Below are 18,300 nucleotides of genomic sequence, written 5' to 3' on the forward strand. Positions count from 1 at the left end.
AATGGTGAGGAGGATAGTCATAAACTGCAGGAGGATATCAATGGACTGGTCAAGTGGGCAAAGCAGTGGCAAATGGAATTCAACCCGGAAAAGTATGAGGTAATGCACTTGGGGAGGGCTAACAAGGTAAGGGATTACACTATGAATGGTAGGACCCTGGAAAGTACTGAAGTTCAGAGGGACCTTGGTGTGCATATCCATATATCCCTGAAGGTAGCAGGGCAGGTAGATAAGGTGGTTAAGAAGACACATGGGATACTTGCCTTTATTAGCCGAGGCATAGAATACAAGAGCGGGGATGTTATGCTGGAACTGTATAAAATGCTGGTTAGGCCACCACTGGAGTACTGTGTACAGTTCTGGTCAGCACATCATAGGAAGGATGTGATTGCACTGGAGAGGGTGCAGAGGAGATTTACCAAGATGCTGCCTGGGCTAGAGGGTCTGAGCTATGAGGAAAGATTGAATAGACTGGGGTTGTTTACCTTAGAGCAGCAAAGGTTGAGAAGGGACCTGATAGAGGTGTATAAAATTATGAGGGTCATAGATAGGGTGGATAGGAAGGCACTTTTTCCATTATCAGAGGGGTCAATAACCGGGGGAGTTAGATTTAAGGTAAGAGGTAGAAAGCTAAGAGGGGAGTTGAGGAGAAATTTTTTCACCCTGAGGGTGGTGGAAGTCTGGTACTCACTGCCTGAAAGGGTGGTTGAGTTAGAAACCCTCGTAACATTGAAGAAGTATTTAGATAATCACTTGCATTGCCATAGCCTCCAGGGCTATAGGCCAAGCACTGGAAAATGGGATTAGCGTAGTCAGATCTTTGTTCACCAGTGTGGACACGGTAGGCTGAATGGCCTCCTTTTGTGCTGTAAATGTCTATGAGTCTGTATCAAACTGTGGTTGGACCACAATGGGAGTACTTTATGCAGCTTTGGTCGCAATATTATAAAAGCATATGGAGGCAGTGGCGAAGGTGCAGACAAGATTTGCAAGGATGACGCCAGAAATATGTGGATATACATTATCAGGAAAGGATGAACAGGCTGGGTCTATTTTCTCTTGAACAAAGGCTAATAAAGTCTTCAAAAAATGAAGGGTTTTGATCGAGTGCATACATCTTGTGGGACGAGCATAACTAGAGGCCATCAACATAAGATAGTCACCAAGAAATACAATAGAGAATTCAGAAGAAGCTTCTTTACCCAAAGACTGGTGAGAATATGGAACTCGTTGGCACAGCAAGTAGTTGAAGCAAATAGTATGCACACATTGAAGGGGAAGCCAGGCAAGCATATGAGGGACAGGGAATAGGGGGTTACGATGATAGATTTAAATGAGGAAAGCTGGGAGGAGGTTTGAATGGATTATAAATGCCAACGTGGACTGGTTGGGCCACATAGCTTGATTTTGTGCCCCATATCCTATGTAATTACTTCTGTGCATGATATGTTGCAAACAGAATAGTCAATGTGTAGTGATAGTTAAAAGATTGCCTTGCCTTGTGAAACTGTTTGCATTCGTAGAAATAGGATTAACATATACTCATGTGGGCACCACTATTACGGCATATCTTTGTTAAATTTATTATACTCCCACACATTTTTTCCTCTCCATCTCTCTGAACCTTCTCCATTGAGCATTTTGTTTTTCCTTGTCCTATACAGTTGCCAAGAGATGTGGGCAATTGCCATGGGTGATTAGCAAGACTGGTCTATCCTTGCAGGTCCTACAGCATTATTTCAAAGAAGAGTGGGGGAGTTATCCCCAGTGTTCTGGCCAATATTTATCCTTGAACTGACTTCACTAAAACAGATGAACGGCTGTTTGTGGGACTTGCTGGTACAAGTTGGCTGCCCTGTTTCCTACATTACGACATTGACAACATTTAAAAAGTACTTAGTAGGCTGTAAAGTTCTTTGGGATACCCTGAGGTTGTGAAAGGTTCAATGTAAATGCAAAACTTTAATTATTCTTGCCTCCTCTCTGCCTCTGCTTAATAACTGCTGTTGGTGGACAATGACATTTCACATAGTGGTAAGTCATGACATGATCCTAGGCCTTGCAATTGTATGCTGAAAGTCCAGTGTATTTTAATGCCATATCACTCCTAGATAAGGAGGGCGTTTCAGGGAAAGGAAAGTATGTTTGATGGAAATATTCCTTCTGTGAAAGAAAATGTTAGGCTCGGGAGAATTTTCTTCACTTTCTTTCTCATAAATGTCAATTTTATTGCTGGCAGGAAAAGGCGTGAATAGGTTTCTCCTTCCTACTACATTGATCCGCTAATGTTACTGACCAGAAGCATTCGCTTGAGCTGATCAGGAAATACTGAGGTCCTCAACTTCAGACCTCCCTGAACAACTCTAAGGCTGTCCGACCCAGGGAACCACATCAATGCTTGGGAATGTAGAATCCTTGCCCAATAGCATGGTTTCCTGCATTATATGACTCCAAAGACACCACCAAAGTGTCATGTCACCAGAGCAGTCTATCAGGGAACTAATCAGGCTCTAGGGATGTTATGCTGGCAAGGTAAACGTTTTTAAAAATGTGTCAAAGAAAATTCTCCTGAGGTCCATGAACATAATTCCGTCAATAAGATGAGAAAGGATTTGAACAAAATATTCTCATTGCCCCACCCCTTTAATTATTTAGTCTTACGATATCTGAGATTTTCTGGCAAGTTTGAAATCTGACCAGTGCAACTTCCTTGCTGTATCAATTTCTTCTCCCCATGCCCCATTTCCACACCTCTTCAGGAATTTAATGACTCATAGGGTTTCACATATCTCAAGTAAGTGACTGTGATGGGGGGAAGGTCAAAGTGAATATGATCTTCGTCCCATTGAACAGCCACAGATCTAAATGTGCAGTCCAAAAGGAATCACCAACTAGTAGACAGTTATCCCTGTTTGAAAGTGTTAGCCCTGATTCGGTGGGTAGTGAACAATCCTGAGTCTAAAGATTGTGGGTTCAAGTTCGACTGCAGAGACTTGGGCACAAAATCTAAACTGAAACTCTCTGCAGTACTGAAGGAGTGCTGCATTGTCAGAGGTGATTTCTGTTGGATAAGATGTTAAAACCAAGGTCCCATCTGTCCCCTCAGGTGGCTGTTAAGAGATCCGATGGCAGTTTTTCGATGCAGAATGAGGGAATTCTCCCGAGTGCCTCATTGATATTCTGTGTGCTCATTGACTGCCATGTTTGAAACATTGCAACAGTGACTACACTTTACAAAGATACTTAATTGGCTGTGACATCTTAATGTCATGAAAAGCACTATATAAATGCAAATCTGTCTTTCTACAGCAGTCAGAAGCATGAATGATGAGCAACCTACTCTCTCTCCCAGGCCAAGGACTGCTAAAGCCAACCCGGGACACCCCATTTTCTCCTGACTATTAGCTAAGGCGACAAAGTCTTGGGGTCAAACTTGAACTTGCCTTGGTCTGTATTGCTCAGTATCTCACTGTGTTGTACATCAATCCCCTGAGAGGTGGGGAGCATTGTGGCTTCCGTAATTGGAAACAAAAGTAGTTCTAGAATTAATAAATTATCCAATTTGTCACCAAAACAACTGGGATTTAACAAGGAAATTGTGTGGTATGTTGGAAGTTGTGTTGGGGAGCTGGAGTGGCTGAGTGGGAATCTCCTGCCTCTAAGCCAGAAGGCCCTGGGCTCAAGCCCCACCCCAGGACTTTGCCACGAAAGAACCCAACCACTGGTCCAGGCAAGTCAGCGTGTATCAGTGCCAGTTCCCAGCATAGATAAATGGAGAGGGTTAGCAGCAGGAAGGGCATCCAGCTGTAAAAAAACACTCACTAAAGCCAAAAATAATGGTTGATATGAAGCAATGATCAACCAGCATTGTGGTGACTCCATGTAATATGGGAAAAGCCAAGAGGGAGATGTTGGAAGTTGTGTTGGTAATGGTGCTTTCCAGATAGCCATAAAAGTACGTGTGCATTGTAACAGGAAATATGATACTGCATTTCACCAGTATTCTGACACTCCTAGGGGACTCAGCAGTTGTTTTCCAGTCCCTGAGGTGTAATGTCTTAAGTGTTTATGCAGTACTCCACATGATGTGGTTTGTGGAATATAAACAATGACTGCCACGAGCCATATTGTGTCCACTTGCCTGAGTTGGCAGCAATTTGGCCTCTTCATAGAGGGTTTTAGCTTTGAGCCACAATCTAGAATATTAACTTGAGCTCTGACCTACCTGCTCTAGTGGATGTTCAACTTCCAGTGCTGCAGGGTGTCACAGCAAGTGTCCTGCCCTCAGCCAATACTACCTAAAAACAGAATCACTCTGCTCACATACGTCTCAGATGCTGCTGATGATGTGAAAAAAGCAATTTGTTGTGCAAAGGCCTTTGTGATCTTTCAACGTAAAACACTCTGTATAAATATAAATAGACAATACACTGCAGATACTGGAATCCAGGAACTAAAGCAGAAAAAGCTGAAAGCACATAGAAGATTTGTGGAGAAACAGGAGTCAGTCAATCGATGTTTCAGGTCTTTAAACTCTGGTAAACTATCTTAAGATTTGAAACATTAACTGATTTTTGTTTTTCTACAGTTGTTGCCTAACCTGCCGAGTGTTTCCACATCACTGCATTTTTATTTAACAAATAAATACTTTAGGTTTTGTTTATTATTCAATGATATAATGAAGAGAAGAGAGGCTTGGTATGATAGTTGTTATACTTAACTATTCTACTTAAGTTATTTAAAGTTACCATGTAAGTATAAGGAATAAATATTCCATTACTTAATATGTCCATGAGAATATTTGTATATATCGCCATTCCTTCACTATTGCTGGGTCAAAATTCTGAAACTCCCTTCCTAACAGCACTGTGGGTGTACCTACACCACATGGACTGCAGCTGTTCAAAGAATGCAGCTCACCACCACCGCCTCAAGGGCAACTAGGGATGGGCAATAAATGTTGGCCCAGCCAGCGAAGCCCACATCCCGTGAATGAATAAAAAAAAATTGATGCACATGAAAGAAATAAGAATAAACAAGCCTTCCCCAGTAAAAACAATAAAGCAGCTAATTTTGTTCTAATGTTTATATATTTAATTAATATCCATGACTGGCACAATGATGAATGTGTTTTTGCATATGAGGTTGTTGTTTCTAAACTTTCTTTATATGGGTCCTTAAGTGGAAAGACACTTGTTGAAACTACTTGTTCAGTTGTTGCCATAGTTGCAGTAGCCGCTTGGTGCAGTATGTTGGACACCACCTTATAGTACAGGCAAGCTTATTTCAAAATAATGTTCCTGAAGCCTCCATTAAGACTTAAACTTTAGGGATTTTCAGAACAGCACAGTTTGGGTTACTAGGACACTGGCAACAAGGCATCTTTGGGGTTAGATCATTCATTCTTTGATGACGATTTGTTCACCTGCAAAATTATTGTAAGACTAGCAGCTGCAAATACAAATTGAATTGTGTATGTGAGTACACTGTATGATTTCATATTTAATATTCATATCTTGTATATAATACATGCCCTAAATTAAATTTTCAGCTGTAATAAGTGCCAAAGACTCAGTATTATGTTACATTGCTTAGATACGCTTTTAACATTCAGTAAACAAGTTGTATTTGGAGCTGATAGACCTCAGTGTTTTGAGATTTTGTGCCTTCTGGGTTTTCACGTAAGACCTCTTTTTTATGACTCACTCAACTTGTTTATTATAGTTTATTTGTGTTCTTGGCTAAGTTCTTTATCTTTCTTTGTTGGGTTTATGTTTGCTAAGCTGTACCAGCACTCAGTATTATTGCTACAGTCTACACCATTTTCTGTGCAGCATAAATACAATGATTTAAGTTTGTTATTAGACTCCTAGTAAATTTGCCAAATTAGTATGCTCATGATTTTGAAGTTAATACCAAGTTTCAAATCTGTAGAAAGGTGTAACATTGAAGGCTATTAGTTTGAATACAGTGCACTACCATAGTTTATAGTCTATTTAAAACATCTTGCCAAATCACTGAACGGCTTGTACCTATGTATCTCAGTCCCTGCGCATCCAAGCGAGCTTTCTTTGTAGAACCCAAGCTGCATTGTTGCTAGGTAACTTAACGGCTGGCTCTGTGAGGAATCGCACCAGAAGTATCCTGAACAATCAGTGATGAAAGAACAGATTAACGTGTTGGTGAAAGGAAAGAACTTTGTTTTTAAAACTCAAGTTCAGTGACCAGGTTAAAGCTCGGGCAGCTGCTATCGGGTAAAGTATTTGCTTGGCCGTAACATACTGCCACTGCTAATGTGTTGCAATGTTAGTTACAATTTCACACATGTATGCTAAAGACTTTCCAGCTAACTACAGTAAAACATGTATGAAGTTGCAGGTTTAATAAGTGAAACTGATGATTTTCAGGAGCTGAAAGTCTCACGTTCAGAGGATTTCCTTTTGCTGCAATGTTAATCTTTCGAGAGTTGGCGATCCCATAATCTGTCTCACTTTCTGGACTAGCTATTAGTTTATTTCCAGTTTGACTATACCTGAATTAAAACAGCTGGTATTGTGTCAGGATGAACCTCCATAGCCAGCAATTATTGCCTATCCATTGTTGCCCTTGAGAGCCATCTTCTTGAACTGCTACAGTCCGTGTAGTGAAGCTGCTCCCACGGGGCTGCTGGCTATGGAGCTCCAGCAATTTAACCCAGCGACAGTTTAACCCAATGATAATGAAGATATATGGTGATAAATGTCCAAGTCAGGATGGCCTTGTCCTTTTTGGTTGGTAGAGGTTATTGATTTGAGAGGTGCTATTGAAGAACCTTGTGTTCTGAGCTTTCTCTGCTTCTACAGTGTGAACAGTGCTGCTTGGAGATAGTTTGGTGTATCAAGCTCCAGAAGAAACTTTCAGTGAGCTTTGAACCCATGTACGCATAAGATTTTACTTGCTATTGTTTATCCTCAGGAAGCAGCTGGTGGAACTTCAGAAGCGATACCAGAACAAACAGCTGGAGCATGAAGAGTACAAGCAAAAGCTGAAGGGATTGGAAGCATTTTACCAAGAAGAGATACAGCAGCAGCAATGCTACATTGAGGAGCTACGCCAGCACATCCAAGCAGCCCAGTCACAGGCAGAACAAGAGCTTGAACATGATCAGGAACAGCTCAAACAGCAAATTGAGCAAAGTACGTAGACACAACCTTTTCTTTCAACATGATTCACTCAATATGGAAAGGAGATTCTGATTGAGAGGGGCAATGTATGTGTACAGGACAGCGGAGAAACAAAATATTATGTGTAGACATGACCAAATGCAGCTGTTTTCTTTGTTGTCATCTGAGGCAGGAAGATCAGAAAAACGGATTTATTTACATAAATATCAGCGCCTGCAGAAAGCTGCAGCTCTGCCAATTCGATAAAAGTGGAGAAATTAATTTTTCTGCACGCATAGCATAGAAAGGATAAATGCTGATAAATGAAAATCATTTAGAGAGAGAAACTGTACTGAGCATATTAATAGCTTGCTTCTACATTCTGTAGCTACTTGCATCTCCTCTGGACCCATTTTTTTTGTACTTATCCCATTGCCACCCTCTTTTGCCTGGAACTATCATCATTTAATCACTCTTGCTTGCAACCTGTATGGACGAAAGTGGGGGCTGCAGGCTGGATGAGCAAACTGACCATGACACCACGGTACAGGAAGCCATTCAAGTAGGAGGAGTTAAAAGGAATGTAGTGGTAGTAGGGGACAGTATGGTAGGAGGGATAGACACAGTTCTTTGCAGCCGAGAACAAGAGTGTTACCTGCCTGGTGCCAGGGTTTGAGACATCTGCTCAGGGCTGGAGAGGAACTTGCAGTGGGAGGATCCAGTGGTTGTGCTCCACATTGGTACCAACGACATAGGCAGGACTGGATTATTACCTGAGTCACGAGCAAATTGGTGTAGGGTAAATAAGATTAGAGTTAAATGTGTGGTATGAGAGAAATGGGTTTCAATTCATGGGGCACTAGTGTTAGGAAATAGTGGTAGTTTAAGTAAGTTATATCTGTATTTGTGGGTTTAAGGAATGAGTTTTAGCTCTAATGTTTAAGTTTGATTTCTATTTCTGTATCTGTGTTAAGAAAGGCCAAATTGGGTTTTAGTTTCACTTTAAATGAGATATTTACAACTCTAACCTAAGTTAAACAAACAAGAGTAGAGAAATTGGGCTAAAAGCAAAATACTTCGGATGCTGGAAATCTGAAATAAAAACAGAAAATGCTGGAAAAACTCAGGTCTGACAGCATCTGTGGAGAGAAAAACAGTGTTAACATTTCAAGTCCATATGACTCCTCTTCAGAGCTAAAGAAAGAGCTAGAAAAACTGGGCTGTTGCCTAGCAACAGAGGTCCAGGGAGGCAGGTCCCTCCCACAAACACACACAAGAAACTAGAAACAGCAGTTTGATTTGGAAGCTGTTTGAGTTCAGTTGGCTTTGAAAGTAGCTGCCAGGAGAGACTGGAGCAAAGGAGACAGATAGCCAGTCTGAAGCGAAAGAAAAGACCCCAAAATCCAGGGGAGTGGAATAAGAGTCACAAGCAGACCTTCTAGTCGAAGGAAGGACATGAACTGGGAGAAGGAACTTGTATGTGGAAGTGGAAGTGAGGAGCAGAAAGGAAGGCTTCAAGCTCAAAGGAAGCAGATTTAAACCGAGAAGCCAGAGATGGCTGAAAGTCTGTAACTCTTTGCTATGGGCATGTGAAGCAGTGGTGTACTGTTGACGGCTGAGTCAGTGAGAGAGAGTGCGTGGAAGACAGCTTGAATGTGGTGACCCGGGGAGAGGAACATGGGAAGGAAAGTTCGAAGCCCTGGAGGTGAACCCTTGCAGAAGGCATCTGAGAGAAAGTATTGGTTTGGGAGAAGATTCCAAAGTGAATCCTTCTGAGAGTGGAGATTAGAAACCCTTGTGTGAAAGACGGAGTTCAGTGAGACTGGTTAGCTCATGTTGTGACAAGTGTCTGGGAGCGAGTTGAGGAGAAATACATAGCATCTGTCAATTGGTTTCAGAGCATGGTGTGCCTGACCACAGGTTGCCTATCGGTTTACATAGACTGTACTTACTGTGAACATTAGAGTATAAGATAGCTTTTGTAACTTGTGTTTTCCTTACAAATTTGTATATATCTGTAAAGATATAGTTGTGGGTGAAGGAGTACTGTAATGTAGTTCATCTTTTCTTGTGTAATAAATGTTTTATGCTTTTGTTAAAAGTTCATTAGCTGACTCTGTTCAGTAACCCCTCTGCACGTATCTTTACAAACAAATAAAAGTTAGGATCTATCAAGCTGGGTTCCAGCCTGGGATCAGGCTTGTCCTGTGATAACAAAAACAAAAAATGCTGGAAAAACTCAGCAGGTCTGACAGCATCTGTGGAGAGAAAGACAGAGTTAATGTTTTGAGTCCATATCTCAGAGGTAACCTCAGCTGGTGATCATAACAATGTGGGGGCTCTTGCGGGATTTGAAACGAGGATAGCGGGTGATTGGACGTGGAATAACAATTGGTCTGGGATTGGAAATCCTTAACTTTTGGTGGAAGCTGTGAATCCTTTTGAAACAAGTACATGGAGATAAAGAGGTACTGGACTTAGGAATTGGAGTTGCTGTGAGGTATATTATACAAGTTGGAATTGAAAACGGCTTTGGAGGTTGCTAAGGCATTTTTATAGATGGAGGATGTAACACTGACTTTAACAGAAATCAACCAAGAGTAAGCTAATGGAATTGGCGGATAAGCCGGAATTTGAATTACCCCAAGGGGTGAAGAAAGTAGATATAGTCTACTATCAGGGGAGGCGGTGGCGTTGTGGTATTGTCACTGGTAATCCAGAGACCCAAGGTAATGCTCTGGGTACCCGGGTTCGAATCTCACCATGGCTGATGGTGGAATTTGAATTCTATAAATATGTGGAAATTTTTTAAAAATCTAATGATGACCATGAAACGATTGTCATAAAAACCCATCTGGTTCACTAATGTCCTTTAGGGAAGGAAATCTGCTGTCCTTACCTGGCCTGGCCTATACGTGACTCCAGACCCATAACAATGTGGTTGACTCTTTAAAAAAAATGCCCTCTAAACAAGGGCAGTTACAGATAGGCAATAAATTCTGGCCTAGCCAACAACGCACATTTCCCACAAACAAACAAAAAAAAAAGTTGAGATAAATAGCACAGCACTTAAAACTGGATGGGATACCAGAGAAGACCACATTTTCCAGGGGGTGAGCCACAGTGAGACTTCAGTTACAAATGAAAAAGCTTGAACTTGAACAAGCAAAGGAACTGAAGAAACTTGAATTAGAGGGGAAAGGAAAAGGTAAAGAAAAAAATTGGATTTGGTAGCAGTGGAAGGGTGCTTTTCTGAATGGAGAGCTGTGACTAGTGGAGTTCCGCAGGGATCAGTGCTGGGACCTTTGCTGTTTGTGGTATACATAAATGATTTGGAGGAAAATGTAACTGAGCTAATTAGTAAGTTTGCAGATGACACTAAGGTTGGAGGAGTTGCAGATAGTGAAGAGGATTGTCAAAGGATACAACGGGATATAGATCGGTTGGAAACTTGGGCGGAGAAATGGCAGATGGAGTTTAATCCGGACAAATGCAAGGTAATGCATTTTGGAAGGTCTAATACAGGCAGGAATTATACAGTAAATGGCAGAACCCTTAAGTGCATCGACGGGCAGAGGGATCTGGGTGTACAGGTCCACAGGGGACTGAAAGTGGCAACGCAGGTGGATAAGGTAGTCAGGAAGGCATATGGCATGCTTGCCTTCATTGGCAGGGGTATTGAGTATAAAAGCTGGGAAGTCATGCTGCAGCTGTATAGAACCTTGGTTAGGCCACACTTGGAATATTGCGTGCAATTCTGACCACCACATTAACAGAAGGATATGGAGGCGTTGGAGAGGGTGCAGAGGAGGTTTACCAGGATGCTGCCTGGTCTGGAGGTTATTAGTTATGAGGAGAGGTTGGAGAAACTCGGATTGTTCTCACTACAGCGACGGAGATTGAGGGGCGACTTGATAGAAGTTTACAAAATTATGAGTGGCATGGACAGAGTAGATAGTCAGAAGCTTTTTCCCAGGGTGGAAGAGTCAATTACTAGGGGACATAGATTTAAAGTGAGAGGAGAAAACTATAAAGGAGATGTGCGGGGCAAGTTTTTTTACGCAGAGGGTAGTGAGTGTCTGGAATTCGCTGCCAGAGGAGGTGGTGGAAGCAGGTACGATAGTGGTGTTTAAGAGGCAGCTTGACAAATACATGAATAGGATGGGAATAGAGGGATATGAACCCCGGAAGTGCAAAATGTTTTAGTTGACGGGCAATATGATCGGCGCAGGCTTGGAGGGCCGAAGGGCATGTTCCTGTGCTGTACTTTTCTTTGTTCTTTGTTCTTTGAAAAAGCTAGAGGCAAAGGAACAAGAAAAGGAACGAGAAAGGGAGAAAAAGGAAAGAGAGCAGGAGTTAAGGAAGTTAGAACTGGAATTTCAGGCAAGAGAGAAGGAACAAGAAAGGGAAGTTGAAAAAGAGATCTCAGTTGCTGAGGAAAGTTCTGATGATGAAAAAGCCTTCAATCCAAAACCTAGTGGTGAGATGTTTAAGTTTGTGCAAGCTGTCCCAAAGCTTATTTCATTCTTTATTTCATTTGAAAAAGTGGCTAAGAAAATGAAGTGGCGAAAAGAAACCTGGACATTATTTCTACAGGGTAGGTTGATAGGTAGAGTTCATGAGGTGTATGCATTGCTATCAGAAGAGGTATTGGTGGATTGTGATGCAGTGAAAAAGGCTATTCTGAGTGCGTATGAGTTAGCCCCTGAAGCAGACAGGCAGAAATTTTGTAACGTGAGGAAATAGCCTGAGCAGACCTATATTGAGAGAGTAAAGCAAAGTAATTTTCACCATTGGATAAGGGCATTAAGGGTGGAGATGACATATGAAGCTTTCAGGGAAATAATTCTCCTAGATATAACCCTTGTTGAAGACCAGAAGGTTAAAACAGCGAGACAGGCAGCAGAGATGGCTGACGGCTATGAACTGGTCCATAAATCTAAACCCTTTTTCCGTCATCCCCATAAACCCGAGAAGGATAGAAGATGGGAAAGTGAAGGAAAGGCAAGTAACCAGGGAAGAGAAAGGACAGTTGGGGATTCTCATAAAATTTCTCCTCGAAGCAGAAAGGAAAGTACTGAGGTTGTCAGTGACATTCAAAATCCCCAAGTGTTTTCATTGTAACAAGTTGAGACATGTTAGGGCAGATTGCTGGAAATTAAATGATAGGCCTATTGCAGTAGTAGGAATGCCCAAGGAACCCCCAGGAAAGGTTGCATCAGAAAAGGAAATGGTTGTTAAAACTGTAGCAGTGGTACAGGCGAAATGTGTTCCCTCCGAACATACAGGAAAGGGGGATATGGTTCATGATAGTCCAGAGAATTCTCCTTTGATTGCTGGCGAAGGAAGTTGACCTATTGGTGGGTCTGGATGTTTTGTTTCAAAGGGAGTAGTGTTCCCTTACTCCTCCAACAAAATAAGTAAGCAGATTAAAATTTTGAGAGATACAGGAGCAGATCAATCATTAATGGTGGTTGATGATGCAATTTGTGATCTGGATAGTTTTATCAAGGAATAAGTATTTAAAAGAGGTATTAATGGAATTTATGAACCTGCTTCTTTGTGTAAAGTTAACTTACAAAGTCACTTTGTAAATGGAATTGTTACAGTGGGAATTATTCCTAAATCACCTATTGAAGGGGTGGATTTTATTTTGGGTAATGATTTGGCTAGTGGAGCCAGTAATGTGGTAACGACTGTATTGCAGCAGGCGGTTGATCATGCTGATCTTAACCAACTTCAGAAAACTACTGTGGCCAAAAATGTGATGCTTATTGCTGATAACAAGAAATTGAAGGAAAACCTGATTAAAGTAGAGCACCAACTTTCACGTATAAAAGAGGAGTTTGCTAATGGAAGAAGAGAATTGTTGAGACCAGTCACAGAAAGTAAAACACTTGACTGAGGACTTGAAATGTCTAAATGATAAACTTGTAGAAGCAAACTTAACAAAGGTCAATCTTCAATTAAAACTTGATGAACTTCAAGCATCAGTAGTTGCTATGAAATATCATGGAAAGTGCCTTGAACAAGAAAAGGAATTGTTGATAAGTCAGAATAATTGGTTGATTGCAGAATTAAAAACCAAAACTAATGAACTGTTAGAACTTGTTGTGGAAAGAGTAATGAGATTCTTGAACTTCGAAGCAAACTGGAAGAAAGGAAAGAGATATGTGGTATTGAGTATCACAGTTCCAAAGTTGTTCTTGTGAACAAAAACTTGTTGCTGAATTGTGGTCCAGCTGAGCAAAGAACTGATCCAAGTAACATTACTGATATATCACCTTCAGTAATAGACAATATGAAGACAACTAAAGTGCATGCAGAATTGGAAATCAAGAATTGCCAACAAAAAGGACTGAAAGTGCAAAATGGTCTGGAAAAGTCAATGACCAGAGACACTGATTTACAAGTGCTTGCTGGTGCTAATATACAAAATACAGCAGTTGGAATCCAGGCAAGTGGATAGTTTGCAAAAGACTACCAAAACCTGGAAAGGAGTGGAATGATGTAGTTCGTGGATTATGCAAAAAAATTGAAGGGTTGGAACGAACTATAAAACTCCACAGGGAGAATATAATTGACACTGCTCAAAGAGAAGTGGAAAAGACCTGTTTGAAATGGGATCTGGAGAAACAGCAATATCATAAAAAGTTTAAAGATGAAACCAAGTAGGTGATGAAACCCTCTTGTGTGAATATAAAAATCATCTCAGCAACATCCTTGAAACGGCAAAAAGAGATTTTGACCAGGGAAGGGATGAGATGTTGATGCACAAAAATGTCATTTTGCCTTTGCTAAGTCAAAATGAGAATTTACCACACTTAGAGTTCAGAAAATGAGCTTGAGGATGGAATTACGCCTACAGCTAATGAGAAGGACAATTGGGTTGTATGCTTAAATGAAACATTCTTTGCTGAGTTAAAGACTGGGAATAAGAGGAAAAAGAAAAATAAGGGTTGAGTTATGATCAATCTATGATGTACAAATTCTGCTAATCTTATTGCATTGATTGACTTTGTTTTGCTTAAACCTTTCTAATTGTACAATATAATGGGTAATTGTGATGAGATGGAAAATTTATTTCTATAGTATGTAATAAGCTATTGTTAGAGGTATAAATCTAGCTTACCTCGGGGATTCGCAACCTTGTCTCCAGGGAGCAGACTTGGAGGGAGGAGCACCGGAGCGGTGACCTCGGAACACAGAGTAACTGAAGCCAAAACTGAAAACGTGACATCACAGGAAAGCTGTGACCTGATTGGTTGGTAGGGAATCTGCACCAAATTTGAAAAAAAAACAATGCAAAGCTAATTAATAAATTAATTATCTAAGTCGAGATGGCTGGGCAGGTGATGTGCTGTAGCTGTATGATGTGGGAGCTGGCAGATCCCATTGCGAGCCGCAGTGACCACACCTGCAGCAAGTGTTGGTTGCTGGAGGAACTCCAGCTCAGAATTGATGAGCTGGAGTCTGAGCTCCGGATGCTGCAGCACATCCGGGAGCGGGGGAGTTACCTGGATGCTTTGTTTCAGGAGGCGGTCACACCCGGTAGATTAAGTACCTCAAGTTCGGTCAGCGGTCAGGGTCAGCAGGGTGTGACTGCAAGTGAGGCAGGTAGAGGGATCCTGTGTTCAGGAACAGAGGAGCCTCAGCTCTTGACCATGTCCAACAGGTACGAGCTACTTGCTCCCTGTGTGGATGAGGAACAGGGCTGTAGGGAGGATGAGCCAGCTGACCACGGCACCGTGACACAGGAGGCCATTCAAGAGGGGGGAGCAAAAAGACAAGTGGTAGTTGTAGGGGATTCTATAATTAAGGGAATTGATAGCATTCATTGTAAGCAGGATCTAGAGTCCCGCATGGTATGTTGCCTACCCGGTGCCAGGGTGAGGGACATCTCTGACCGACTTGAAAGGATATTGGAGAGGGAGTGGGGAGGATCCAGTTGTTGTGGTCCACGTCGGGACAAATAACAAAGGTAAGACTAGGAAAGAGGACCTGTTTGGGGGTTATCAGGAACTAGGAACTAAATTAAAGAACAGGTCCTCAAGGGTTATAATCTCCGGATTACTACCCGAGCCACGTGCAAATTGGCATAGGGACACGAGAATAAGGGAAGTAAGCACGTGGCTAAAAGAGTGGTGCAGGAAAGAGGGGTTCCATTTCGTGGGGCACTGGCATCAGTATTGGAACAGGAGGGATCTGTACCATTAGGACGGTCTCCACCTGAACCGATCTGGGACCAATGTTCTAACGAAAAGGGTAAATAGGGTGGTCAACAGGACTTTAAACTAGAAAGTGGCGGGGGGGGAGGGAAGGGTAAAACTCCAAGATGTATGACTAACGGGAAACAAAGCAGCAGGTTAGCGTGTGGGGGGGGTGGATTCAACTTCATGGAAAATTATGAAAAAACTGAAAAGAAAGGAGAGCCCAGGAGAGGCTATTAAAGTCTCCAGAACACAAAATAGGACAGAGTGTTTGGAAAGGGCTAGGAATCTAACTTCAAGCACATCGGATAAAGGGACAACAATGAGAAAGGGGACGGGAAATACAGGACTGAACGTGTTGTATCTGAATGCACGCAGTATACGAAATAAGGTAAATGAGCTTGTGGTGCAGATTGAAATTGGCAGGTATGATGTGGTGGGCATCACGGAGACATGGCTGCAAGGGGATCAGGACTGGGAGCTAAATATTCAAGGATATACATCCTATCGAAAAGATAGGCAGGTTGGCAGAGGGGGTGGGGTTGCTTTGTTAGTAAGAAATTAAATTAAATCGATAGCAAGAAACGACGTAGGGTCAGATGATGTAGAATCTGTGTGGGTAGAGTTGAGGAACCACAAAGGTGAAAAAACCATAATGGGAGTTATGTACAGGCCTCCGAACAGCAGTCAGGATGTGGGGCACAAGAACACCAGGAGATAGAAAAGGCGTGTAAGAAAGGCAAGGTTACAGTGATGGGGGATTTCAATATGCAGGTAGACTGGGAAAATCAGGTTGGTAGTGGATCCCAAGAAAAGGAATTTGTGGAATGTCTACGAGATGGCTTTTTGGAGCAGCTTGTGGTGGAGCCCACTAGGGAACAGGCAATTCTAGATTTAGTGATGTGTAATGAGGCACATTTGATAAGGGAGCTTAAGGTGAAGGAACCCTTAGGAGGAAGAGACCATAATATGATAGAATTTACCCTGCAATTTGAGAGGAAAAAGCTGGAATCAGATTTAATGGTGTTTCAGTTGAATAAAGGCAACTACAGAGGCATGAGGGAGAAGCTGGCCAGAATCGACTGGAAGATGAGCCTAGCAGGAAAGACAGTGGAACAGCAATGGCAGGAGTTTCTGGGAGTAATTTGGGAGACACAGCAAAAATTCATCCCTAGGAAGAAGAAGCATACTAAAGGGAGGACAAGGCAACCATGTCTGACAAGGGAAGTCAGACAGCATAAAAGCTAAAGAGAAAGCATACAATGCGGTGAAAAGCAGTGGGAAACCAGGGGATTGGGAAGCCTACAAAGACCAACAGAGGACAACTAAAAAAGAAATAAGGAGGGAGAAGATTAAATATGAGGGTAAACTAGCCAGTAATATAAAAGAAGATTGCAAGAGTTTTTTTAGATATATAAAGGGTAAGAGAGAGGCAAAAGTGGACATTGGGCTGCTGGAAAATGACGCTGAAGAAGTAGTAGTGGGGAACAAAGAAATGGCGGAGGAACTGAATAGGTACTTTGCGTCAGTCTTCACGGTGGAAGATACGAGTAACGTCCCCAAAGTTCAACAGAGTCGGGGGGCAGAGGTGAGTATGGTGGCCATTATCAAGGAGAAGGTGCTAGGAAAACTGAAAGGTCTGAAGGTGGATAAATCACCTGGACCAGATGGATTACACCCCAGAGTTCTGAAGAAGATAGCTGAAGAGATAGTGGAGGCGTTAATGGTGATCTTTCAGGAATCATTGGAGTCAGGGAGGGTCCCAGAGGACTGGAAAATCGCTAATGTAACCCCCCCTGTTTAAGAAGGGAGTGAGGCAAAAGACGGGAAATTACAGGCTGATTAGCTTGACCTCGGTCGTTGGTAAGATTTTAGAGTCCATTATTAAGGATGAGATTTCAGAATACTCGGAAGTTCATAGGGCAAAGTCAGCTTGGTTTCATCAAGGGGAGGTCATGCCTGACAAATCTGTTAGAATTCTTTGAGGAGGTAACGAGTAGGTTAGACAAAGGAGAGCCAATGGATGTTATCTACTTGGACTTCCAGAAGGCCTTTGAGGTGCCGCACAGGAGGCTACTCAGTAAGATAAGAGCCCATGGTGTTAGAGGCAAGGTACTAGCATGGATAGAAGATTGGGTGTCTGGCGGGAGGCAGAGTGGGGATAAGGGGGTCCTTCTCAGGATGGCGGCTGGTGACTAGTGGAGTTCCGCAGGGGTCAGTTTTGGGACCACAACTTTTCACTTTATACATTAATGATCTAGATGAAGGAACTGAGGGCATCCTGGCTAAGTTTGCAGATGATACAAAGATAGGTAGAGGGACAGGTAGTATTGAGGAGGCGGGGAGGCTGCAGAAGGATTTGGACAGGTTAGGAGAATGGGCAAAGAAGTGGCAGATGGAATACAATGTGGGCAAGTGTGAGGTCATGCACTTTGGTAGGAAGAATAGAGGCATAGACTATTTTCTAAATGGGGAGAGAATTCAGAAATCTGGAGTGCAAAGGGATTTGGGAGTCGTAGTCCAGGATTCTCTTACGGTTAACTTGCAGGTTGAGTCGGTAGTTAGGAAGGCAAATACAATGTTGGCATTTATTTCGAGAGGACTAGAATATAAAAGCAGGGATGTGCTGCTGAGGCTTTATAAGGCTCTGGTCAGACCACATTTAGAATATTGTTAGCAATTTTGGGCCCCGTATCTCAGGAAGGATGTTCTGGCCCTGGAGAGGGTCCAGAGGAGGTTCACGAGAATGATCCCAGAAATGAAAGGCTTAATATATGAGGAACGCTTGAGGACTCTGGGTCTATACTCAATGGAGTTTAGAAGGATGAGGGGGGATCTGATTGAAACTTACAGAATACTGAGAGGCCTGGATAGAGTGGACGTGGGGAAGATGTTTCCATTAGTAGGAGAGACCAGGACCTGAGGGCACAGCCTCAGAGTAAAGGGAA

The 18,300-nt window shown here is 42.3% G+C and overlaps 1 protein-coding gene across 2 annotated transcripts in view; it reads left to right on the plus strand.

Moving 5' to 3' along the window:
- stard9 (StAR-related lipid transfer (START) domain containing 9) overlaps positions 1-18,300 on the plus strand; it is a 374,404-nt gene that overhangs the window by 279,501 nt on the left and 76,603 nt on the right. For both annotated transcript variants that reach the window (XM_078562913.1, XM_078562914.1), the window contains exon 22: positions 6,955-7,175. In XM_078562913.1, coding sequence (XP_078419039.1) covers positions 6,955-7,175 — 221 coding nt within the window. The remainder of the gene's footprint in view (positions 1-6,954; positions 7,176-18,300) is intronic.

The sequence above is a fragment of the Cetorhinus maximus genome, chromosome 18 (genome assembly GCF_964194155.1).
Source record: "Cetorhinus maximus chromosome 18, sCetMax3.hap1.1, whole genome shotgun sequence".
Classification (NCBI taxonomy): domain Eukaryota; kingdom Metazoa; phylum Chordata; class Chondrichthyes; order Lamniformes; family Cetorhinidae; genus Cetorhinus; species Cetorhinus maximus.